Raw genomic sequence first — 26,452 nt, forward strand, 5'->3', positions numbered from 1 at the left:
TTTCTCTAAAGTTTGTGCATATTATGTTGAACCACATTGATAAACTTTGTCTGAGCTCAAATTCTGGAAGTGTAGCTTATTTACTGTTATCACTTGTATCTAAATTTAAATTATTTTATCCCCATTATTCATATTTTAGAAATAGACTGAGTTAGGTCTGTCTGGCATAATTAATAGTATAGATTTGTGTCTCTGATTCATAAGAATTTATTTATTATTCACTATTCCTGCCTTCATTTTCATTTAATTTTCATTTTTAAAAAATGAAACAAACTAAATATAGAATCATGTCTCTTTTAAATCTGTTTAACCTAACCAGTTGTTTTTGGACTACACCATAAAATGCTATGAGAGTTTTATGACTGGTGCTGATAGCTTTGAAGACAAGAATGCAGAGTTACAGTCAAAGATGAGTAAGTATTCTTGGTCCCAATGTGCTTGTCTTTAGTCATTTAAAGTGGTAGCTTATGTGGCCTTTCTGATGTTTGTAATAGCTACTCTGAATATTGAATGCATTGCGCATACTAAAAGATTTTCATCTTGGTTGTTTTTCTGGTAGAAACAATAGTTAGACAGAATGCTGGTATTGGAGACAGATCTAAGTCATCACCATTTGTTTTTTGTTTTTGTTTGTTTTTGTTTTTTGTTTTTGTTTGTTTTTGTTTTTTGGGGTCCAGTCGTGTGGCTGAACTGTGGGCCTGGGCGCTATCCCTCAGCTCTTCAGCTCAAGGCTAGCGCTCTACCACTTGAGCTACAGCGCCACTTCCAGTTTTTTTCTTTTTGCTTATGTGGTGCCGAGGAATTGAACCCAGGGCCTCATGCATGCAAGGCAAGCACTCTATCACTGAGCCAGCTTTCCAGCCCTAAGTCATCACCTTTATATGACCTTAACAACAACCTCTCTGATAAAGCTTTACTGGTTGAGATGGCAGTGGAATAAAATACCAATTGCAGTACTGGGAGCATTGAAGATAATTAGCAAATGTTATTTCTCTTGGGAGACAGTGTCCCTGTTGTGTCCTTGCTTTATTGTGTGAGAAATTAAAGCACCAAAAGACCCAGGTCTTTTTTCAAAAATTTCAGGCCATTATATTTCCAAATAAATTATTTTAAATAAGATATTATTTAGTGGCATTCAATTTTTGCCAGCTAACTCTAAAATGACCCAGGGTATTATTTTGTAGTTTGTTATACTAATAAAATTATTATATATAAATATTAGACAGGTGGGTAGAATATTGTAAGATGTGTGAGTCACTCCTCCAAAGTCAGTGGTATCAGTCATGGTGCAAAAAGATAGTATCCCCTATGCTCTCCTGAGTATGAAAAACATTACTCTTATGTTATTCTTACTTCTGTTAGTGGGGGTGGTGGTTATGGGGCTTGAACTCTGGGCCTGAGCTCTTGAACTCAACGCTAGTGCTCTACCATTTTGAGCCACAGCGCCACTTCTTATGTTACTCTTAATTTTTCTGAAGAATAACTAAGATAGTTTCACCTTGTACACATGAGAAAGAGGGCAAGATAAGTAATGCTTTGTTTAAAAAAAAAAACAATTCAGAAAACATTTAGTGATCTATTTAATATTTCTGTTAAATGCCAAAACATGAATACACTCATTCATTCAACCAAATTTTTATTGTATACCTATGTACCAGCCACTATTTATGCACCAAATAAGGAATGAGAAGTAAAAAATCTTTGACTCTGCCTGGCTCCAGTGGTAATCTTCCCTACTCAGGAGGCTGGGATCTAAGGATCACAGTTAGAAGCCACCCTGGGTAGGAAAGTTCATGAGACTCTTAACTCCAATTAACTACAAAAAGCTGAAAGTGGAGCTGCAGCTCAAGTGATAGAACACTAATCTTGAGCAAAAAAGCTCTGGGACAATGCCTAGACCAAATTCAAGCCCCAGGACCAGCTCACACACGTCCAATGATAAAAGGTTCTTTGAAGAAAAGTCAGCCAGTGAGAGGCAACTAGTAAGTACAATGGAGCCAAGGGGAGAATTTTGCTGTTTTATATAGAATAGTATTTATTAATAGTATTTTGAGCAGAGATCAGAAGGAATTGAGGGAACAAGCAATGGTGAAAATATAGAGAAAAATGTTGTAGGCTGATGCTTATGAAGCTTTTGGATTTTGTCTCCAGAGAATTTATATAATGTGGATGCTTCCAAGTTGGAATCATTAGCAGCAAAAAACAAAGCACTGAATGAACAGATTGCAAGATTGGAACAAGAACGAGAGAAGGAGCCGGTGAGTAAAAATACTTACATACTAACTTAGCAGCTCTTTAGACGCAGGTCTCCATAGAGAGTACTGCCTGTCTTTTTAAAAGTTTTTAAATGCTCCAAAACAGTAAGCTTCCTAAAAGTTTGTTGTTGTTGTTGTTTTAAAGTAAGATAGACCTCCTAGTGAAAACATGTTTGGTATCTGTAGAGCTGTGTTTTCCCTTGTGGCCCCTCAGTTTTGGACTAATGGTGCTCAGAATATGATGAAAGTTTTCTACCTATTTACATAAGACCAAAAGTATCTTCTGAACAAGGTCCCCAAGGTATGTCCCTCTAGGGAACACTATTGTCTCAACCAGAAAAACCCTGAGTTTTGGAGTTATTGAAAAAGGAATGGTAATAAAATAGCTTATATAAAGATACTATAGACTAAATATTTTCTACAATCTACGCAAGAATACAAATCTTTTTAATTAGATATGTTTTTTACTATGGCCTTTGTGTTTTGTTTTGTTTTCTTTGCAAGCTGATTTTGAAAATCTGGGTAATAATAATAAATAATAATACATTAAAAATAAAAAATAATAAAATGAAAAGAAACTGCTAATTTTGCATTTTCTAAGATAACTTTGAATGATTATTGCTTTCTTTTAAAATAAAATGTGGAAGGATCATTGATGAGAATAAATTGATAAGCTTTTCTCTTAAAGAATCGTCTAGAGTCATTGAGGAAACTGAAAACTTCCTTACAAGCAGATGTTCAAAAATATCAGGCATATATGTCCAACTTGGAATCTCACTCAGCCATTCTGGACCAGAAATTAAGTGGTCTTGATGAAGAAATTGCTAGAGTCGGTAAGCACCTAATGCTGTAAAGCCATCACTTCGACTAACATGTGGATGTTTGTACCTTTGTTTCATGTACAAATAACTGTGTTATCTATAACTTTTTTTACCTTCTGTAATAAATTTCTATAGCAGGCTACCAAGTAAGTTTCATTGCCTTCTGTATTAGTTTCCTGAGGATGCTATAACAATTCATTACGAAGTTGGTGGCTCAAAAAATAGAAATTTGTTCTCTTAGTTATAGCTTCTGTAAGTCCAAGATCCAAGACTCCCCCAGGGACTCAGGAGAAATATTTGCTTCTTTTAGCTTCTGGTGCTTGATAGCATTTCACCTTGCTCCAATCTCTGCCTCCATCTTCACATTGTGTATGTGTCTGTCTCTCTTTTTCCCTCTTCCTATCCTTCCCTCCTCACTTGCTGTTAGACTAGACGGCCCCAAACTCAGTCCTGCTGCTTCTGCCACCCAGGTATTGGGATTAAGAGTGAGTACTACTATACAGTACTAGCTTCCCCTTTCTATGGATTTAAATTTTCCCTCTGCATTACAAGGACACTTATGGTGATGTTTATGGCCCACTTAAACAGTCTAGGGTTATCTTCTCACAGCATTCTTAATCACATCTGAAAGACACATTTTTTTAAGTGTAATATTTGTAAGTTTTAGACTTTCAGATTTCATGTATTTGGGTAAACATTATTCAGCCTACTATACCTTCTAACATGTTTTCATGTACATGGCTCACAGAGATCTACCCTAAGAACACTATAAGTATATTCTATATTTTTTTTATTTTTGTTTTTGCTCGTTTGGGGGCTTGAAATCAGGGACTGGGCGCTGTTGTCGCTGACCTGCTTTTGTTCAAGGCTAGAGCTCTATCACATGAGCCACTGTGCCATTTCCAGCTTTTTCCAAGTAGTTTATTAGAGATAAGAGTCTCACAGGGACTTTTCTTCCTGAGTTGGCTTCAAACTGCAATCATCAGATCTCAGACTCCTGAGTAGCTAGGACTACAGGCATGAGCCAACGATGTCCTTTTTTTTTTTTTTTTTTGGTCATAGGGCTTGAACTCTGGGCCTGGGCACTGTCCCTCAGCTCTTCAGCTCAAAGCTAGCACTCTACCACTTGAGCCACAGTGCCACTTCCTCATAAATGTTTTATATAAATATACAGACTACTTGTAATTAAAACCCCAGATTCTTAATTTCTGCCTATCTCAGTGTGCTATCAATATCTTAACCATCTAAGCAGCTATGTACATAAACTGAAAATAAGATGAAAAAGTACAAGTACTACAGTTTTTCGTGTATGTAAGTACTGGAGCTTAACCTCAGAGTTTCTTGCTTTTGATTAGCTTTTATACTCAAGACAATGCTCTACCACTCAAGCTACCACCTCCACTTCTGGCTTTTTGCTGATTAGCTCAAGATAAGAGTTTCTTGGCTTACTGCCCCTGCTGCCTTTGAATTAAGATTCTTGGATCTCAGCCTGCTAAGTAGATAAGATTACCTATAGGAGACACCAGTATGCAGCCTAAATACTACATTTCTTTTTTTTTTTTTTTTTTTTTGTTGGTTGTGGGGCTTGAACTCTGGGCCTGGGTGCTGTCCCTCAGCTCTTCAGCTCAAGGTGAGCGCTCTACCACTTGAGCTACAGCGCCACTTCCGGTTTTTTTCTGGTGGTTTATTGGAGATAGGAGTCTCACAGTCTTTCCTGCCCGGGCAGGCTTTGAACCGTGATCCTCAGATTTCAGCCTCCTGAGTAGCTAGGATTACAGGCGTGAGCCACCAGTGCCCGGCTTAAATACTACATTTTTTACAACCAAATCACAACTAAAGAAACTGCCCACTGGATACTGGTAGCTCATGCCTCTAATCCTGGCTACTCAGAAGACAGAGATTTGAGCATCGCAGTTCAAAGCCAGCAGGGGCAGGAAACTCCATGAGACTCTTATCTCCAATAAACCATCAGGAAAACTAGAAGTAGCACTGTGACTAAAGTGGCAGGCACTAGCCTTGAGCTGAAGAGCTGAGGGACAGCACGCAGGCCTGGAGTTCAAGCACCACAACCAACAGGAAAAAAAAAAAAGAAAAAAGAAAAGAAACTGTGCCTACATCCTGTGTCTTACTAAACACATCTCAGTCTTAGTTCTTCATCCCTGGAAATTGTTGTGGCACATATGATTGCTGTATAACTTCAAGAAGCAAAGGGACATGTCTGAAATGACAGGATACTGGGCTACAGTTGAGAAATCCAATTTTCCTGTAGTCTGTTTGTGTTTTATTCTTTTAGGTTTTTATAGGTTATGTCTATCTTGTAGGATATGTGTAGATGATCTTTAAAATGTTTGCTTGAACTCTTAAGGTTTTTTTTTAGTATTCCTCATCTATCCTTATCCTGGAGTACTTTCCAAATTAGGTTTGTTATGGTTTATGTTGTTTTCTTCTGGTTTTCTTTTTTTTTTTTTTTTTTTTTTGGCAAGGGGGTCCAGTCATGGGCCCTGAACTCTGGGCCTGGGCGCTGTCCCTCAGCTCTTCAGCTCAAGGCTAGTGCTCTACCACTTGAGCCAGAGCACCACTTCCGGCTTTTTTCTTTTTGCTTATGTAGTGCTGGGGAATTCTGGTTTGTTTTCTGTTTGTAGTACTAGGATTTTACCTCAGGGCTTTCAATTGCTAGGCAGACACTCTACTACTTGAGCTATGACACCAACCCTTTTTGTTTTTGAGATAAAGTCTTTCAGATAGGCTAACCTGGACCTCATCCTCCCATTGTCAGCCTCCTGCATAGCTGGAATGACAGTCATGTGCTACCATGCCCAACTATTGATTAAAATAATGTCTGGTGAACTTTTTACCTAGGCTGGCCTTGACCCCCAATCCTCTTGATCTCTGCCTCCCAGTAGCTGGGAGTATAAGAGTGTTGAACTATCATGCCTGATTCACATGTATGTTTGTGATTTGCTGTAAAGGAACTCTTTAAATATTGCACATTTAGCCTGGCCCCTTGTCATGTCCTTTGCTTGTTCTGTATCATGCTCATTTCTAACTTTGTTTCTAATGTAATTAAATCAATATATTTTTAAATTTTATTGTACAGAGGGATTACAGTTACATAAGTAACGTAGTGAGTACATTTCTTGTCAAACTTGTTACCCCCTCCCTCATTTTTCTCCCACTTTCCCTCCCCCCAGTTTGCCCCCCCTCAATTGTACAGATCATTTCCAACATAGTGTCTTGTGAGTATTGCTGTTGCATTGGTTCACCCTTTGCCCTTTGTCTCACCATTTTGTTGTTCCCCTTCCCTTCACTAATTAGATAAATGTATATACAATACCCAGCATACCAAAATCAAATACAGTGACAACAGGGGATAAATCATAGCGGGAGGTGGGGGGGAATGCAAAAGAAACAAAAAATCACATTAAAAACAACAAAAATCAGTATTTTTGACATTGGTACTTTATCTTTTTTTTACAAATATCATGCTTCTTATTTACTCTTATGAATAATTTGCTGCAAACTGAGTAGAGTAATATTTAACTGTTAAACAAGTATGTTTTGATTCTATGAGTATTTTAAATTTCTTGATTATTTAAAGTAATTTTAGCCAAGAATTAATAAGATAGAATGTAACTATAGGTATATGCTGTGAGTTTTTGTGCAGATACATAAATATATCTAATTTTTTTTTTTTGCTTAAATCCACTGATTCTTTTGTCTTTTCTTTTTCTTTTTCCCATACTTTGGGATTGGAATTGAATTTGGGACCTTATAACTTTATTTTTTATTTTAAGCTCACCTGTGAAGCTTTCCCATTACTGTTCTGCAAATGGGTATGTCAAAGCCAATATAATGATCCTCTTAGCACTCAGGATGATTTTCTTTACCCAACTGGGCATCCTCATTCATTTATCCCAACTACTATAAAAGTACTATCATATTCTATATGAGTCATGAATTGGAAAAACACATTTGATAAATAGACACAGCAAGACACTAGCCAGTACAGTTAACCACTAAAAATTGGTTTATTGGAGCTGGGAAGGTGGCTCAGTGGTAGAGCGCTTGCCTTGCATGCATGAGGCCCTGGGTTCAATTCCTCAGCAACACATAAGCAAAAAGAAAAAAGCCGGAAGTGGTGCTGTGGCTCAAGTAGTAGAGCTAGCCTTGAGCTGAAGAGCTAAGGGACAGCGCCCAGGCCCAGAGTTCAGGCCCTACGACCAGACCCCCACCCCCCAAAAAAAAACTGGTTTATTTTAATATTTTTATGTTATGGAAACCTATAATTCTGAATTACTCAGAAAATCATATAGGAATATTTAAAAGAAAACACTTAAATAAATAAAATTAATATCTGTCCCTTTTTTTGTTGTTGTTAGTTGTGGGGCTTGAACTCAGGGCATAGGCATTATCCCTGAGCTTTTTGCTCAAGGCTAGCATTCTGCCACTTTGATGAGACACAGTACCAGTTTCAGTGTTCTGGTTAGTTGGAGATAAGAGTCTCATGAAGCCAGGCACCAGTGACTCACGCGTATAATTCTTGCTACTCAGGAAGCTGAGATCTGAGGATCGCGGTTCAAAGCTAGCCCAGGAAGAAAAGTCTGAAAGACTCTTACCTCCATTTAACCACCAGAAAACTGAAATTGGGTGCTGTGGCTAAAGTGGTGGAGCGCTAGCTTTTTGCTGAAGAGCAGGCCCAGAGTTCAAGCTCCATGACTGATGATCCCACCCAAAAAAAAAGAGTCTCAGTGGGCTGGGAATGTGGCTTAGTGGTAGAGTGCTTGCCTTGCATGCATGAAGCCCTGGATTCATTCCTCAGCACCACATAAACAGAAAAGGCTTGAAGTAGTGCTGTGGCTCAAGTGGTAGGGTGCTAGCCTTGAGCAAAATAGAAGCTCAATGACAGTGCCTAGGCCCTGAGTTGAAGCCCAGGACTGGCAAGAGAGAGAGAGAGAGAGAGTCTCACTGACTTTCCTGGGTTGACTGAACTGTGATCCTGAGTAGTTAGGATTACAGGCATGAGCCACCAGCACCCAGCTTGTCCTTGAATATCAGGATTCTTAATTGCAATCAATACAAATGGGAATCATTTTTTTTCATATAATGTTTTCTGAAAACCATAGTAGGCTAATACATAAGTATTATCTTCAAGAATATTAGCAAAATTATCGGGGCGCTGGTGGCTCACGCCTGTAATCCTAGCTACTCAGGAGGCTGAGATCTGAGGATCGCAGTTCAAAGCCAGCCCAGGCAGGAGAGACCGTGAGACTCCTATCTCCAATAAACCAGAAAACCGGAAGTGGTGCTGTAGCTCAAGTGGTAGAGCGCTCGCCTTGAGCTGAAGAGCTGAGGGACAGCGCCCAGGCCCAGAGTTCAAGCCCCATGACCGACCAAAAAAAAAAAAAAAAGAATATTAGCAAAATTGCATCAAGCAGGATTATTCCCTACCCCAAAAATAGGTGTAATATGAGTATTTAGATATTAACTTTATTAAATAATGACATTAGTTTCTTTGTAGAAACAGAAGAAAATAAAATCTGCTTTTTCCATTACAGAACTAGAATGTGAAGCAATAAAGCAGGAGAATGCTCGACTACAGAATATTGTTGATAACCAAAAGTACTCAGTTGCTGACATCGAGAGAATAAATCATGAAAAAAATGAACTGCAGCAGACCATTAATAAATTGACCAAAGAGCTAGAGGCTGAACAACAGCAATTATGGAATGAGGAGCTAAAATATGCCAGGGGCAAAGAGACAGTAAGTCGTACCATTTCGAGAAGGGCAGTACATCAGAGCTGAACTTTGTAAAGGTGTATTCCAACCAAGAATTCAGGATATACAATAAATTCTAAAGTTTATATAGCCTGTTAGCATTGTCATATAGCATGACTAAAACAAACTGATCCCTTTATGCCAATTCAGTAACACCCCAGTTTCTCTCAAGCAAAAGGTAGATTGCAATTTATAACAATAAACTAAAAAATAAGCAAAAAAAAAAAAAAGGCCATCAAAATAATTTTCACAAACCCCATCTCCTTTTCTGAAAGAGGAAATGGTCCTCTCCTCTTATATCTCTTCACCACTCAGACATGTTTGTCACACCCACAATGTGCCACTTTGCATATATATGGGAAATATGAATAACAAGACAGACTTTCCTATCAGGAAAATTCCAACCTTGTTTGTATCCTCTACCCTACAGATAATCATAGATATTTACATACAACATCTAGTATACCTAACCCAGATTTAGTGAACATGGCATGTGGAAATGAATACATTCTTAGAAAAAGCCTCCTTAAGGAGATAAAACCTGGAACTAAATTGGAAAGGACAGGAAGAGTTAGCATGGCAAGGGAACAAGGACTAGCAAAACAGAAACAAAAAAAAAACAAGAAATATATGGGGAATCTTAGAGTATACAGCCTAATGTGTAATCCTTTCATGAAGCTTAATAATAAGGGCTTGAGCATATACAGCAGGAAATGAGACTCCAAAGACTAGCACAGATGAGACAGTAGAACTTTTTCATGTTTACAGGTTTATTGTGAAAATTTCTAAAATTTATGAACAGATGTGATCACATTTCAGAAAGATGGTATTTGGCAATGTGAAAAAATGTTGGAAGGAAATGATATAGTTGCATAGAATGTTAAGTGTTAATAATCTAGTGAGAAACTATAAGATGGATTTAAGTATGTATTGCTAATGATGATTCTAAAAACTATTCTGACTGCTTTATGGTACAGTAAATGAGATAGAAGGAAAGTTGGCCAGGAGTAACACTCACCTAAGAATGAAAGAAAAGGAAGAAATCAGAAACAGAAATGAATATATTGTAATCATAGGGCATCCAAGAGAAAACATACTAGACTACTGTAGATTTTTTTTTTTTTGGGTCCGGTCTTGGGGCCTGAACTCTGGGCCTGGGTGCTGTCCCTCAGCTCTTTCAGCTCAAGGCTAGCACGCTACCACTTGAGCCACAGAGCCACTTCCGGCTTTTTTCTTTTTGCTTATGTGGTGCTGAGGAAATCGAACCCAGGGCCTTATGCATTGCAAGGCAAGCGCTCTACCACTGAGCCACCTTCCCAGCCCCTAGACTACTGTAGATTTGCACCTAGACTTAAGCTTAAAAACAAAATAGCCAGATGCTGTGGCTCAGACCTGTAAGCCCAGTTACTCAGGAAGTTGAGATCTGAGGATCACTGTTAGGAGCCAGCCTAGTCAGGAAATTCCATGAGACTCTTATCTCCAATAAACTACTCAGAAAATGCCAGAAGTGACACTATGGCTCAAGTGTAAGCACTACCCTGAGCACAAAAACTTATGAACACGGGGCTGGGAAGGTGGCTCAGTGGTAGAGCACATGCCTTGCATGCCAGATGCCCTGAGTTCGATTCCTCAGCACCACATAAGCAAAAAGAAAAAAGCCGGAAGTGGTGCTCTGGCTCAAGTGGTAGAGCACTAGCCTTGAGCTGAAGAGCTGAGGGACAGCGCCCAGGCCTAGAGTTCAGGCCCCATGACCGGACCCAAAAAAAAAACTTATGAACAGCATCCCAGCCCTGAGTTCAAGCCCTAGGACCAGCAAATAAAATAATGAAAACAGATGGCTGGCAATGTGGCTCAACTAGTAGAGTGGTCTGCTTAGCAAATACAAGGCCCTGACTCCAAACCCCAGTTCCATGAAAGAAAAAAAAACACGAAGAACCAAATTATTAAATGTAATTTTATTTATAGAAAGTACTTTAACTTGTTAGCCAACAATGTTGATAAAACACATTTTTTGACCATATGTATTTCCAGGCAATTGAAGTTTATTCTCACTTTTCTTGTCTTTTATAGATATTCTCTACTAGTACCTTAATATATGTATATACTCCTCACTCATATTTTTAAATGTAGCTTATTAAATGGGAACAAAGAGGGTTAGGAATATAGTTCAATGTATTTGCTGTGTATTCACAAAGCTCCCTACCACCACAGGTTTGATCCCTAGCATCACAGCTTTTTAAAAAACAAAAAAGTCTGGGCCCTGATGGCTCATGTCTATAATCCTAGCTACTCAGAAGGATGAGATCTGAGAATCACTGTTCAAAGCTAGCCCAGGCAGGAAAGTCCATGAGACTCTTATCTCCAATAAACCATTAGAAAAAAAACAGAAGTAGCAATGTGGCTCAAGCGGAAGAGCACTTGCCTTGAGCTGAAGAGCTGAAGGATAGCACCCAAGCCCAGAGTTCAAGCCCCATAACCGACAAAAAAAAAAAAGGAAAAAGTACCTATCTGGCACATAGTTATACTTTTCTAGAGCACACAGTGCCACATGACTGAAATATCTGCACTCAAAAGGCATCCTAGACTACATAATAATAATATCTCAAAAAAATGAATCACGCCTATAATCCTAGCTACTCAGGAGGCTGAGATCTGAGGATCACGGTTCAAAGCCAGCCTGGGCAGGAAAGTCCTTGAAACTCTTATCTCCAATAAACCACCAGAAAACCGGAATGCTGTAGCTCAAGTGGTAGAGCACTCGCCTTGAGCTGAAGAGCTGAGGGATAGCACCCAGGCCCAGAGTTCAAGCCCCATGACCAACCAAAAAAAAAAAAAAAAATGAATGGATAAAGGAAAGTAAAAGAGAACGGTAGGAAGTGGCACTGTAGAGTGCTTGCCTTGAGCTGAAGAGCTCAGGGACAGTGCCCAGGCCCAGAGTTCAACCTTGAGACTCTGATCTCCAATTAACCAACAAAAAGCCAGATGTAGTGGTGTGGTAGAGTACTTTCCTTGAGCACAAAAAGCTAAGAATGCATGGCCCTTGAGTTCAAGTTCATGTACCAAAAAAAGTGTGATTTTAAAAGTCATTTTTTAAAATACTTCTTTTAAAAAAACATAGATTAGAAAATTCAGGATTGAGGCTAGGAAGGTGGCTCAGTGGTAGAGTGCAGGCCTTGCATGCATGAGGCCCTGGGTTCAATTCCTCAGCAAAACATAAGCAGAAAAAGCCGGAAGTGGTACTGTGACTCAAGTGGTAGAGCACTAGCCTTGAGCTGAAGAGCTGAGGGACAGTGCCCAAGCCCAGAGTTTGGTTCTCACAACCGACCAAAAAAAGAGAAAAGAAAATTTCAGGATTAAGTTTTAAGGTAAATTTTTCATCTTTGTATTTTTAATTGTAACATTTGTTTACTGGTAAATGTAGTTGTTAAGACCTAAACTTAATTGAGAAAAATTTAGCCTCTAACTTTTGCTCAAAAGTAATGATTTTCTGTTATTACCTCCAGCACTTTTTCCTAGCCCAGTGGTTATTACATATATTTATCATTGTTAAAATAATTAAAATTCTACAGCAACAGTGTTAGCCTAAGAAGGTAATACTAGTTTTCTGTTCTGACATCATTATAAACTATATTATAGCCATAATACAAAAATAATTTTTTAATCATTCAGGGCTTAACTATTTTATATTATTAAAAGCCTATAGTATACATACATATCTGACTCTTTAAGTTTAGCAAGCATTTATCTTTTAACTTATAGTAGTTATATCAGGGGAGAGGAATTCCATTGTTATATCTCCACATATGTTTACCTGTATTCCAGTCAATCTCACCCTTTGATCATGGTACTCCTTACTCCCCTACCCCAAAAAATTACATGCCCAACAGATTTGCTTGTTCTGTTTTCATAGTTGCAGATAATCTATCGTGACAGCATTCACTCCTTTGTTTTCCATGCCAGCCCAACCTCTTCTGCTAGTCCTCATATACATAGCTGATAATATGAAACATGTTCAGTATAAGCAGTAAACATTACCTCCTTTCCTTGCCGTGTTTGGCTATAATGTGTCTTTTACCTTAGCTATCTACATTCTTCTTCTTTTCTGGGTAAGCTCTGTCCCCATGTATCAAGGAAGGAAAAAACTATACATTTATAGGAGTACATAGCTCAGTGATAGAGCCATACTGAGAGTATTCAAGGTAAGAAATAGACAATGGTGGTAAGCCCAAAATCTTTGATTCTAGAATCTGATAACCCTGAGTTTTAGTCCTGGATTTGCTACTACCCACTTTGCATCTTAGCATGCCATCCTATCTCATATCCACCATGCCCTCCTTTAGGAAATGAAGTATAGTTTAACTAAATTGATGAGTCTGAAATTATTTCAGGATACCTTGTCTGCTAAACACTATGTGAGAAAGAGATAGATAGATTAGATAGATAGATAGATAGATAGATAGATAGATAGATAGATAGATAGATAGATAGATAGATAGATAGATAAAATTAGTCATCCTAAAGTATTAATTATACTGTAAGAATTTAAAAATCTGGCCAGCGGCCGGGAAGGTGGCTCAGTAGGAGAGTACTTGCCTCGCATGCATAAGGCCCTGTGTTTGATTCCTCAGTACCACATAAAAATAGAAAAAGCCTGTAGTAGTGTCATGGCTCAAGTAGTAAAAACACTAGCCTTGAGCTGAAGAGCTCAAGAACAGCGCCCAGCCCAGAGTTCAAGACCCACAACCGAAAAAAAAAAATCTGGCCAGCAGAGAGACAGCGGCCTGGAGATGGGTGAGAGCAGGGTCATAGACAGTATGAAGACAGCTTAGGTTGCCTGCGAGTTGGCTAAGAAAAGGGTGAAAGAATGGCAACTGGACATAAGTGTTCATTTGAGTCATTTTTTTATTGAACATGTCATCTGTCGTCTTTGTTTCTGGATTAATTAATTTACATTCATATGTGAACTTGGTAGTAACCATCTAGACATTGAACTACATCTCAGTTCATAGGGGACTAATGTGATAAGTTTGACTGTGTTAACTGGAAAGAAAAATCTAGAGACATCTGTCAGGGCCGGGCACCGGTGGCTCACGCCTGTAATCCTAGCTACTCAGGAGGCTGAAATCTGAGGATCACGGTTCAAAGCCAGCTCGGGCAGGAAAGTCCGTGAGACTCTTATCTCCAATAAATCACTAGAAAACCGGAAGTGGCACTGTGGCTCAGGCAGTAGAGCGCTCGCCTTGAGCTGAAGAGTGCAAGGACAGCACCCAGGCCCAGAGTTCAAGCCCCACAACAGCCAAAAAAAAAAAAAAAAGACACATCTGTCATATGTCTGCCCTCCCTGCAGTTAGGCACATAAAGTGCATGAGCTATTTTCATTAAATTAAAAAGAAAAAAGAGCTAGGAGCATAACACAATGGTAAAGGAATGGCCTAGCACATACCAGGCCCAGTGTTCAAACCACAGTACTGGAAAGAAAGAAAAGAAGGAAGGGAGGGAGGGAGGGAAATGGAAGTAGTAGAGAAGAAAAGAAAAACCTGCTTCTATTAAAACATGTTAAATATAGGACAGTCAGTGTTGTACTATAACAAATGATTTCTTGAAGTCTTTGAAATTTTTTCAATTTAATTTTTTTAATTTAATAATTGTGGTAAGATAGTTAACATTTACAATTAGACTATACAGAAGATTAAATAAGCATAAAATTTTATATAAAATTGCAGAAATGCTAACTGAAAATCACATTGAATGGGTTATTTTTAATAAATGTATTATTTTTAACATATCTTTTTGTATTCTCTCCTTACCAGATTGAAACACAGTTAGCAGAGTATCACAAATTGGCCAGAAAATTAAAACTTATCCCTAAAGGTGCTGAGAATTCCAGAGGTTATGACTTTGAAATTAAATTTAATCCTGAAGCTGGTGCCAACTGCCTTGTTAAATACAGAGCTCAAGTTTACGTAAGTAAATTAAACTATTAGTATCTGTAAACATCCAAACTTCACTATGTCCATTACTCCAGACTAAACAAAGAAATGAAACACGGAACCTCTTTTCTTTTCCTTCTTTTTGGCAGTAGATAGCCCACCCTAGCTTGAGCATAAAGTCTGGGGCCCTACCTTGAAAATAACCAGTAGAAAAAGGGCCTGAAGGCTCAAATAGTACAGGGCCAGATTTGCAAGCACAAGGCCTTGAGTTCAGTCCTAGGAAACATTTTTTTTTTTTGGGGGGGGGGTCCGGTCATGGGGCCTGAACTCTGGGCCTGGGCGCTGTCTCTCAGCATTTCAGCTCAAGGCTAGCGCTCTACCACTTGAGCCACAGCGCCACTTCCGGTTTTTTTCTTTTTGCTTATGTGGTGCTGAGAAATCGAACCCAAGGCCTCTGGCATGCAAGGTATGCGCTCTACCACTGAGCCACCTTCACAGCCCCGAAATACTTTTAGAGTCTTTTTTTTTTTTTTTGTCGGTCATGGGGCTTGAACTCTGGGCCTGGGTGCTGTCTCTCAGCTCTTCAGCTCAAGGCGAGCGCTCTACCACTTGAGCTACAGCTCCACTTCCGATTTTCTGGTGGTTTATTGGAGATAGGAGTCTCACAGTCTCTCCTGCCCCAGCTGGCTTTGAACCGCAATCCTCAGATCTCAGCCTCCTGAGTAGCTAGGATTACAAGCATGAGCCACCAGCGCTCGGCAAAACATTTTTTTAATAAACTATTATCAATAACATATCAAGTTTTTAAATGTCATGGCTTTGCTTTTATTCCCAAAACTGACTTGTATCACTATGTGAGAATACCTCCTCAGTAGACAAATTTTGTAATTAAACATCATATATCACCTACATTTCTATGTACTTTATAGGCACCTCTAAAGGAACTCCTGAATGAAAATGAAGAAGAGATTAATAAAGCTCTAAATAAAAAAATAGGTTTGGAGGATACATTAGAACAAGTAAGTAATAAAACAGTGATTAAAAGCAAAGGTAAAGGGGGCTGGGAAGGTGGCTCAGTGGTAGAGTGCTTGCCTCGCATGCATGAAGACCTGGGTTTGATTCCTCAGAACCACATAAGCAGGGGAAAAAAGCGGGAAGTGGTGCTGTGGCTCCAGGGGTAGAGTGCTAGCCTTGAGCTGAAAAGCTGAAGGACAGTACCCAGGCCCAGAGTTGAGGCCCCATGACCGACCAAAAAAACAAAAAAAGCAAAGGTAAAATTAAACCTAAAGTTAAACATGTTTGCAAAACCTAATTGTTAAGGAATTAATGTTAGTAAAATGTGATAAAGAAAATGCTGAATATAAACAACAGAAATAATTTGAAGTACTTTATCAAAGAATTAAATCTAGGCTTTACATGTTACTATGATGAAATGCTATAATACTAACATTTCCTTTTTTATGTATAATAATTGTCTCTTGAACTTGACATAATTGAATGCTAAAGTGTGGATCAAGTGATAAAGCATTTGCCTAGCAAGCACAGCAGCCCACTCAAATCCCAATACCACCGAAAACATTATTAAATAAAAATAAATAAGTGTGAGATAACTACCTTACAAGTAGTTATTTATATTTGTGGTTAGAAGTAACTAGCTGATATACTAAGTTTTTTACATCAAGTTTTTTATTCTGAACAATTCAATTTCAAGAAAACTCAAATGGCTACTAAAGTCCATTTTTTCATTTATATGAATGGTTGGGGGGGTTATTATTTGTTTCTTTTTTCTTTTTCATCTTTTTGATTATTGTGATAGTTTCACATATGCAATACGGTACTTTTATTCATCCCTGGTATTCCTTATGAACCCTCTTAGTCTTTTAAGCAATTTTTAATGGGCTTTATTATTTTTATTTTGATACATGCATATAAAGTACTTCTTTCACCCCTTTCCATTCACTCTGGAAGTCCACTCTAAAAGTAATTTTCAGAAGATTCTTGTTTCAGAGTTCCTTGAGATATCATAAAACCTGTATCCCTGAAGGATGCTGGTATTAAATCCAATAACCTTTAAAGTAAATATTAGCCAGGCGCCAATGGGTCATGCCTGTAATTTTAGCTACTCAGGAATTTGAGATCTGAGGGTTGCAGTTCAAAGCCAGCCTAGGCAGAGAAGTCTGTGATACTTTTATCTCCAATTAACCACCAAAAAGCTGAAAGTAGAGCTGTGACTTCAATGGTGTAGAGCGCTAGCCCTGAGCAAAAAAAAAATCTGAGCCAAGCCAGGCGCTGGTGGCTCACACCTGTAATCCTAGCTACTCAGAAAGCTGAGATCTGAGGATCATGGTTCAAAGCCATCCCGAGCAGGAAAGTCTGTGAGACTGTTATCTCCAATAAACCACTAGAAAACCGGAAGTGGCGCTGTGGCTTAAGAGCTCGCCTTGAGCTGAAGAGCCCAGGAACATCGCCCAAGCCCAGAGTTCAAGCCCCATGACCGACCGGAAAAAAAAAAAATTCAGAGCCAGCACTTAGGCCCAGAGTTCAAGCCCATGACTGACACAAAAGTAAAATTTATTATAATAACTAAGAAAAGTTAAGATACTATCTCTCAAATGTACTCAAACTGTGGTTTATATAACATCAAACAATTAAAGGAGGACTCTAGTTAATTTATCACTTCCAAAATGCTCTGGCTAAAATTTTAGTATAGAAAATGAAAATTCTGGGCTGGGAAGGTGGCTCAGTGGTAGAGCGTTTGCCTTGCATGCATGAGGCCCTGGGTTCGATTCCTCAGCACCACATAAGCAAAAAAGAAAAAAAAAAAAAGAAAATGAAAATTCTGTCTTTTCTAGGAATAGAAACTTCCTTAATTTTTCTCAACAGGAAACAAAATCTACAATATTCCACAAATAATTATCCTAGGAACATACAGAAAAACAATACTTTGTATGAGAAAGAACTTTTCCATTCCTCAAAAAATGCAAGCCAGGATGAATAGTGAGTGCTTGTAATTCTACCACTCAGGAGGGACAGCAGGATGATTGCTAGTTTAAGGCCAGCTTAGGCTATAGCAAGGCTCTGTCTCAGAAAAAGTAACATATAATAAAAGTTTAATAAAATTTTTAAATTAAAGTCATACTTAAAATCTTTTTTTTTTCAGTCGTGAGGTTTTAACTCTGCCTGGGTGCTGTCCCTGAGCTCTTCAGCTCAAGGCAAGTGCTCTACCACTTGAGCCGCAGCTCCGTTTCTGGTTTTCTGGTGGTTTATTGGAGATAAGAGTCTCATGGTCTTTCCTACCTGGGCTGGCTTTGGACTGCAATCCTTAGATCTCTGCCTTCTGAGTAGCTACGATTAGAGGCATGAGTCACCATGCCCGACCATTTAAAATCTTTTTTAACTTTTTTTTTTTTTTTTTTTTTTTAGTTGTAGGGCTTGACCTCTCAAGGCTAACACTCTACCACTTGAACCATAGCAACACTTCCTCTTTTTAACTTTTAAAATAAAAATTTTAAGCTAGGCACCAGATACTCATACCTGTAATCCTAGCTACTCAGGAAGCTGGGATCTGAGGATCACAGTTCAAAGCCAGCCCAGGCAGGAAAGTCCATGAGACTTGTATCTCCAATAAACTACTCAGAAAAAGCCAGACATGACGCTGTGGCTCAAGTGGTAGAGTACTAGACTTGAACACAGAGGCTCAGGAGCAAAATCCCAGGACCAGTATAAATAAATAAATAAAGTTTTACTACGCCATTGCATTTTGTATAGCATTGGTAGTAGAGGGATGAGCAGAGGTTCCTTCCAAAAAAAAATGACAAAATGGATTATAACTTGGAACAGCAGAAATCTTAATAGAGATATAAAATAAAAAGTCAAATTATATAACCAGAAAGAAAAGTTACAAAAAAAAAGTCTTCAAAAGAGACTCCAATAACTTGATTTTACAAGTAAGTCAGTGTTTTGAAATATTGAAGGTCAGATAATTTTCATGAGGTGTTATCAGTCAATACTTATGAATATATAATGTAAAGTTAAAGTTAAATATTTGCTACTGATACTTATTTAGCAAATATTTGAATGCCTTTAATAGATGTTGGTGATACTAATAGTGTTCTACACTTTTGAACTTAATGAAATGGAATGGAATGAGAACAATTTTTCTTCTATCAGAACTTTTTGTTGTTGTTGATGTTTTGTTTTGTTTTGTTTTTTGTCAGTCATGGGGCCTGAACTCTGGGCCTGGGTGCTGTCCCTCAGCTCTTCAGCTGTAGGCTGAGCACAGGATTATTTGTCAGGAAAATAGTAGTTGAGCTGAGAGGAGATTTTTATTCTCTAATCAGTGAGGACCCACTGCATTATTTTTGTGGGAAATAGTCAGCATCTTATTATTTGTAATATGAGCATTTGATACCTAAGAAACATAAGTTTTACAAACTCAGATTTTCTGTAAATTCATGAACTTTCCAGTTTCCAATTTAGACAATGTTGTTTGTTTGTTTGTTGTTTTTGTTTTTTGGTGGGGTTTTTTGTTGTTATTGTTGTTGTTGTTTTGGTCGTAGGCTGAACTCTGTCTGGGCCCTGTCCCTCATCTCTTCAGCTCAAGGTGAGCGCTCTACCACTTAGCCACAGTGCCACTTCCGGTTTTCTGGTGGTTAATTGGAGGTAAGAGTCTCACAGACTTTCCTGCCGGGGCTGGCTTTGAACCATGATCATCAGATTTCAGCCTCCTAAGTAGCTAGGATTACAAGCGTGAGCCACCCATGTCCAGCCCAACTTAAGACAGTTTTATGTCCCATTGGTTATAATGTATTTCACTACAGCTATGCTCTGGGATCATCTGAGTCATCTTAACATGTGACTTTACCATGTACCTTGAAGTTAAACACATAAAACTCCAAGGGACTAACTTTTATTTTAATACTTAGATAATGAATGGTGGTGCTCCTCTCCATCAGGACATTTTCCTGAAATGTTTCTGTATTCAACAATTAAGTTAGAAACTTCCAAAAACAATGAGGGCAGAACTAAAGCCCAAAGAAGCTGAAGCCTAAGCCCCCCAGAGACATAAGCCTGAGAGACATGAGGCAAAGCGGATTTCTTTCAAACCAAATAGACATCAAATATTTCCATTCAGTTGCATTTTCAGGGCTACACACGTAGGACATCATTAATATGTCTACCATCCTGTCTGGTTACACTAATTATGCCAAAGAATTTAATGCCCGTCTAGATCCCAAAGAGGAACATGTAGACTGCTATGGTGATGGTCAAGAGCAGACTGTAAAAGCAGAGGCTGGTAGTGTTGTTGCAACCCTGAGGGAAGTCATCTTTCACAGACATAGGGCAGAATAGTCCTGCTAAAGAGATTAGTAGAAGGCAAATAATCAAGGTGAGCAAAGACACAAACATTCTCCTCACCTAAGCCTCCAACACCCTGTTTCAAAAGGTATATGGTATTCGGAACATGTAATTATACATATATAAATATATATATATATATATATATATGGTGGTGTTTTAAATTCTGGTCTAGTGCTATTCCATTTCTTTTTTTCTTGTGGCTGCCTGGAGTATCGTATTAGGAATACCATCAGTAGTTGGTGTTGTTTTTTTTGTTTTTTTGGGTCCGGCCGTGGGGCCTGAACTCTGGGCCTGGGCACTGTCCCTCAGCTCTTCAGCTCAAGGCTAGCGCTCTACCACTTGAGCCACAGCACCACTTCTGGCTTTTTTCTTTTTGCTTATGTGGTGCTGAGGAATTGAACCCAGGGCCTCATGCATGCAAGGCAAGTGCTCTACCACTGAGCCACCTTCCCAGTCCTCCATCAGTAGTTGGATGGGCTGTTCCCAAGTCTTCATTAATCAATTCATTTGTTAATGTTTCATATCAGATCAGTTTTTTGAAGGGGGGGGAACACCGGGAACTCCAGCAGACCTGGGTCAAAGATATGGAGCAGCCCTTAGACCTCTGGCCTTTATCTGCTGTAGGCCACAATCCAGTGGCATGTAGGCACCTTGGGACTGAGGCCAGTGTGGGGCATGCGCTGCTCAACATGGTCCACACCCTCTGCCAGCCTGATAGGGATCTGCAGGTCATCCATCCCTCTCCTCATTCCTACTGAATTTTTTTTTCTTTTTTTTTTTGGTTAGTAGCTAGGATTACAGGTATGAGCCACTGGCACCAAGCTCCCATTGAAGATTTTTAAGAATGTATTTTGGGAAGAATAGATTAGAAACCCATGACTAACAACAAGCAATTAAGACATGAAATAATAGCCTATGCAGAAAATAATAATGACCTGAATAAAGGTTGTTACAGTGAGAATTGGAAAATAGAAACAACAGAATTTAGCAATTTATTTGTATGCAGGGAGAAATGAAGCACATCAAGGTGTCAAATCTGACAGAAAAGTGTGTGGCAATGTTCTTCTTGATAAAGAGCACAAGAGATAGATACAAAAAAGAGAATTTCATTAAATTCATGAGGCTTATAAGATGTGTCTATAATCCCACCAGTGGGGAAAAGGAGGCAAGAGGATCTTGAGTTCAAAGCCAGTCTGGGCTACAGAGTAAGACTGTACCTCAAAAAGTTAGGGTAGTTGGGGCTGGGAAGGTGGCTCAGTGGTAGAGCACTTGCCTTGCATTCATGAGGTCTTGGGTTCGATTCCTCAGCACCACATAAGCAAAAAGAAAAAAAGCCGGAAGTGGCGCTGTGGCTCAAGTGGTAGAGCACTAGCCTTGCGCTGAAGAGCTGAGGGACAGCACCCAGGCCCAGAGTTCAGGCCCCACGACCGGACCCAAAAAAAAAGGTAGCCGGCAGGAATTTCACAATGGAATATTCTGAAAGCAGGTCTTTGGACTATCAAGAGATCTCAGGGCAGTAATCTGAGCTACTCAAGGGTCTGAGATCTGATGATCATGGTTCGATGCCAGCTTAGGCCAGGAGTATTTGTGAGACTTATATCTCCATTGAATTACCAAAAAAACTAGAAGTGAAGCTGTGGCTTAAGTGGTAGAGTACTAGCCTTGACCAAAAAAGCTCAGGGAAGCAACTGGCACCAAAAAGAGATTTCCCAGGTGTGATGAAGGCAGCGTTCCAAATTGAGCAAGTGAAACTAAAGAAAGGATTAGAGCCCTCTGGGGGAACCTCCCCAGAGAAAGAAACCTATAAGAATACAAGCAGAGAAGGAGGCCTACCAGATAATTAAAAGGAATCTCTCAAGCTTTAAAGAAGAGCTGAGTGTCAGTGGCTCACGCCTGTAATCCTATCAAATCAGGAGGCTGAAATCTGAGGATCTGGTTCAAAACCATCCTGGACAGGAAAGTGGGCAGGACTATTATCTCAAATTAATGGCCAGAAGACCAGAAGTGGCACTGTGGCTCAAGTGGTACAGTGCTCACTTTCTGCAGAAGATCTCAAGGACAGTGCCCAGGTCCAGACTAAAAGACCCACGACCAACCAAAGAAAAAGAAATCAGGAGATTAGACAGGGAGTGATTAACATTCACAAAAGTTCCACAAATGTAATATTAAATCTGAAAGGTACTCATTAGCTTTGGCAATTAAGATGTAACAGGAGGGCCTGGATGTAGCTAAGAGATACAGGGTCTATGTTTGGCATTCCCTAGGTCTTAAGTTCAGGGGGTGAGAGAGGAGTACTTTTGTTGCTGGTGACACAAACCTTTCCCATTTGAAATTTTGTTGGTAGAAAAGGAGACGTGATGATGTATAAACTATTCTTCTATGACTATGCCAAATTAGACAATCACTATTTGTATCTGAAGAAAGGATTCAGAACACTAGAAGAAAAAAAGGAAGATGGGGGAAGGATGATTTGGTTTTTGTCCAGAAAGAGGCTTTTTTTTTTAATTTGGGGGGTTTTTGTTTGTCTGTTTGTTTGTTTGTTTTTCTTGTGTGTCAGTCCTGGGGCATGAACTTTGGGATTGGGCATTGTCCCTGAGCTCTTGAGCTCAAGGCTAGTGCTCTACCATTGAGCCACAACGCCACTTTTGGTTTTTCTGATGGTTCCTTGGAGATAAGAGTCTCAGGGACTTTCCCGCCTGGGCTGGCTTTGAGACTCTATCCTCAGATCTCAGCCTCCTGAGTAACTAGGATTACAGGTGTGTGAGCCAACAGCACCCAGTGAGGCTTGGTTTTTAAATGATGTGTAAAGCCTATAAGAAAGAGAGGGTATGCTGGGCATGGTGAGGGTGGTAAATGCCTGTATTCCCAGCACTTGGGAGGCTGAGACAGGATAAATGCTAGCTTCATAACAAAATCCTGTCTCAAATAAAATAAACAAGGAAAGAAGGTAAAGTTAAATAATTTAGAATAAGAGACTGACAGATTTGAATGTAATCCTTGAAGAGATAGGAAGGCATGGAATCTATTGAAGAGCAAGGGGGCTTCTACTCATTAGGAAGAAAATGAATATTCTCTATCCTGCAACCAACAGAAGAAAGAAGGAAAGATCTTACAAATGTGTTGCTTGCTTAGAAGCCAGAAGTGATGGAATTCTATCTGGGTGGCTTTCTCAGTGATAAAAGAGACAGCAGTCATCAAAGTAATTACAGTATCTGTTATAGACAGATTCAGGCCCCTTGAGTGATTAAATGAGAAACATTCCGGTAAGTATGAAAAACAATAACAAAATTATTAATTTGGAAGTGAAAAATTGTTGAAATTGTTTGAAATTTTTCTCCAATTTACTGCAGTGCAAATGTGGGTTTTTTTGTTTTTGTTTTGTGGGGGTTTTTTGTTTTTAGTTATTTTGTGGTTTTTTGTTTTTGTTGTTGGTTTTTTTTTTTTGTCAGTCGTGGGGCCTGAACTCTGGGCCTGGGCGCTGTCCCTCAGCTCTTCAGCTCAAGGCTAGCTCCCTACCACTTGAGCCACAGCTCTACTTCCAGCTTTTTTCTGCTTATGTGGTACTGAGGAATCAAACCCAGGGCCTCATACATGCGAGGCAAGCATTTTGCCACTGAGCCAAATAAAAAATGTTTTAAGTAATTGCACCTTTAGTAAAGCAGGCATGAAAGCTGCTCTGCGATGGGTAAACATGGTGCTAACAAATCTTGAGATAAATTATGGATACTTAAATATCTGTTATTTATTGCAAGTGATTATGGTGAAACACACTGTGTTAGTATATTTACTTTTAAAAAATGTCATCAGAGTTAGAATACCTAGCTTTGAGTGCTACTGATACAGCCTAAGTAAACAACATTCTTTCCAGTCCATTCTCTTACTTATAAAGGAGGAAATGAGTGTCCTGTAGAAGAGATTTATCATGATTAAATGAGAAGCATATGCAAGTATCTTAATATTAAAAGTGTAATTATTGGGGCTTAGAATGTGGCTTAGTGGTAGAGTGCTTGTCTAGCATGCATGAAGTCCTGGGTTCAATTCCTCAGTATCACATAAACAGAAAAAGCTGAAAGTGGTACTGTGGCTCAAGTGGTAGAGTGCTAGCCTTGAGCAAAAGCAGCTCAGGGACAGTGCCCAGGTCCTGAGTTCAAGCCCCAGTACTGGCAATAAATAAATAAATGTGTAATTATTTCAGCCTATCTTTTACATATGATATATACATTATAGCATAGTTAAATAACTTGTTAAAAATTATTTAATGGCTCAACCAAAGTTTTATTTCCCAAGTTGAATACAATGAAAACAGAAAGCAAAAGAAGTGTGAGGACTCTAAAAGAAGAAGTTCAAAAGCTGGATGATCTTTATCAACAAAAAGTTAAGGTGAGAACTTTCATAGTTTGTTCAGGTTAGTCAAAGTTCTATCATCATTGATTGATTAAGCATGTATTTACCCTATCTTTAAATAAAAAAAAGAAAAGAAAAGCCAGCTATAGAGGCTAACACTTGTAATCCTAGCTACTTAGAAGACTAACATGGGGGAGATAGTGTTTCGAGGAGCAGTTCAAATAAAAAATGTTTGAGGGGCTGGGAAGATGGCTCAGTGGTAGAGTGCTTGCCTTGCATGCCTGAGGCCCTGGGTTCGATTCCTCAGCACCACATAAGCAAAAAGAAAAAAGCCGGAAGTGGTGCTGTGGTTCAAGTGGTAGAACGCTAGCCTTGAGCTGAAGAGCTGAGGGACAGCGCCCAGGCCAGAGTTCAGGACCCACAACCGGACCCAAAAAAAAAAAAATGTTTGAAACCCATCCAGCCAATAAAAAACCGACATGTGAAATGTGTAATCTTTTCTCTTTTTTTCTCTTTCCTTTTGTAGTACTGGCTAAGCAGGTCCTCTTACAACTTGATTCATATCCCTTCAACCCCATTGTTTGAGTTTATTCTCTGCAACACTAATAGGAAAATCTAAGCTACTAACCTCACCTTCAGAAACCTAGAAATTGACTTTAGAATATATACTTTTCCTGTATGCAATTGATACTACTATGAAATAATGACCTAGCTAATTTATGTTCATGGAAAATTTTTAATCAAAGTATCAAAATTTGGACTAGAGACATGGCTCAAATAGTGAAGCACTTCCCTAGCAAGCCCAAACCCTGAGTTCAATCCCCAGTATTGCCAAACAATAGTGGGGAAAGAGAATCAAAAAATTTTGTAAGTCACACATGAAGATGTTGCTGAATGAATGCTCTACAGCCCTCTTGTAAAAGGTCATGTTTGTGTTGCTAGTATAAAATTCCCAATGGAACACTTTCAAATCTCCTATGTGTTAAACAGTAAACATCCTGAAGATACAAATATTGCAGCCTGATGTTTCCCTAAGAGCTTTACTTAATTTTTAATCTAGCTTTACTATGTGGATATAAATACCAAAGAAATAGAGATCTATAACCATGATTTTATCCTGGTAGGAAGCAGAGGAAGAGGATGAAAAATGTGCTAATGAACTTGAATCCTTGGAGAAACACAAGCACCTGCTGGAGAGTGCTGTTAATGAGGGACTCAGTGAAGCTATAAACGAGTTAGATGCTGTTCAGAGGGAGTAAGTTCACCTACCAAGATTTATATGTCTGTTTCCATTTTACTTAAAACTTCTGTAAGTAAGGACTGTTTTTTAAATCAATTCAAATACCTGAAATGGCTGGGCACGGGGCATACAGCTATTGTCCCAGCAACACAAGTAAGCACAGATAGGGGCACCATAGCCAGGCCAGCCCTGGAATCATTCCCCAGTTATAATGTGGGGTAGGAGTGAGGCAGTAGGTAGGGAGGTAGGTGTTAATCCAAGCCAGTTTATGTAGAAGCTTGAGGTTTTTATGCTTGCTATTTTGTTTTATTGCTTATGAAGAATCTTTAAAAATGCTTTTATTTCTCTTTAAATGATTGGTTGCTGGACTCTCTGTAGCAAACAGCATTTACACCAGTTACAGCTTGGTTTTATTGACTATAGAAATAGGAAGTAAGCTAACTGATTTGTTAATATACGTTACAGACTTCTTAAACAAGAGTTTTTCTTCTGCAGGTACCAACTAGTTGTACAGACCACAACTGAAGAAAGACGCAAAGTGGGAAATAATTTACAACGTCTTTTAGAGATGGTTGCTACACATGTAGGGTCTGTAGAAGTAAGTGTGAAGGTTTTCTTGCATTCTAAGAAAGACTTGAAAACTTAATGGATTTCCACTTTGTTTCTATATAAATTCAGTGGTAAATATTTATTAACTATTATAGTAAAACTTTATCAGAAGCTGG

At 38.9% G+C, this 26,452-nt stretch overlaps 1 protein-coding gene across 1 annotated transcript in view; it reads left to right on the forward strand.

Annotated features, from left to right (window-relative positions):
• Ndc80 (NDC80 kinetochore complex component) overlaps positions 1 to 26,452 on the forward strand; it is a 49,044-nt gene that overhangs the window by 20,472 nt on the left and 2,120 nt on the right. Inside the window, exons 8-16 of the mRNA XM_013027157.1 lie at positions 320 to 413; positions 2,152 to 2,258; positions 2,944 to 3,088; positions 8,632 to 8,837; positions 14,663 to 14,815; positions 15,712 to 15,801; positions 24,431 to 24,523; positions 25,612 to 25,742; positions 26,223 to 26,325. Coding sequence (XP_012882611.1) covers positions 320 to 413; positions 2,152 to 2,258; positions 2,944 to 3,088; positions 8,632 to 8,837; positions 14,663 to 14,815; positions 15,712 to 15,801; positions 24,431 to 24,523; positions 25,612 to 25,742; positions 26,223 to 26,325 — 1,122 coding nt within the window. The remainder of the gene's footprint in view (positions 1 to 319; positions 414 to 2,151; positions 2,259 to 2,943; positions 3,089 to 8,631; positions 8,838 to 14,662; positions 14,816 to 15,711; positions 15,802 to 24,430; positions 24,524 to 25,611; positions 25,743 to 26,222; positions 26,326 to 26,452) is intronic.

This window comes from Dipodomys ordii, unplaced genomic scaffold, assembly GCF_000151885.1.
Source record: "Dipodomys ordii isolate 6190 unplaced genomic scaffold, Dord_2.0 Scaffold100, whole genome shotgun sequence".
Lineage (NCBI taxonomy): Eukaryota > Metazoa > Chordata > Mammalia > Rodentia > Heteromyidae > Dipodomys > Dipodomys ordii.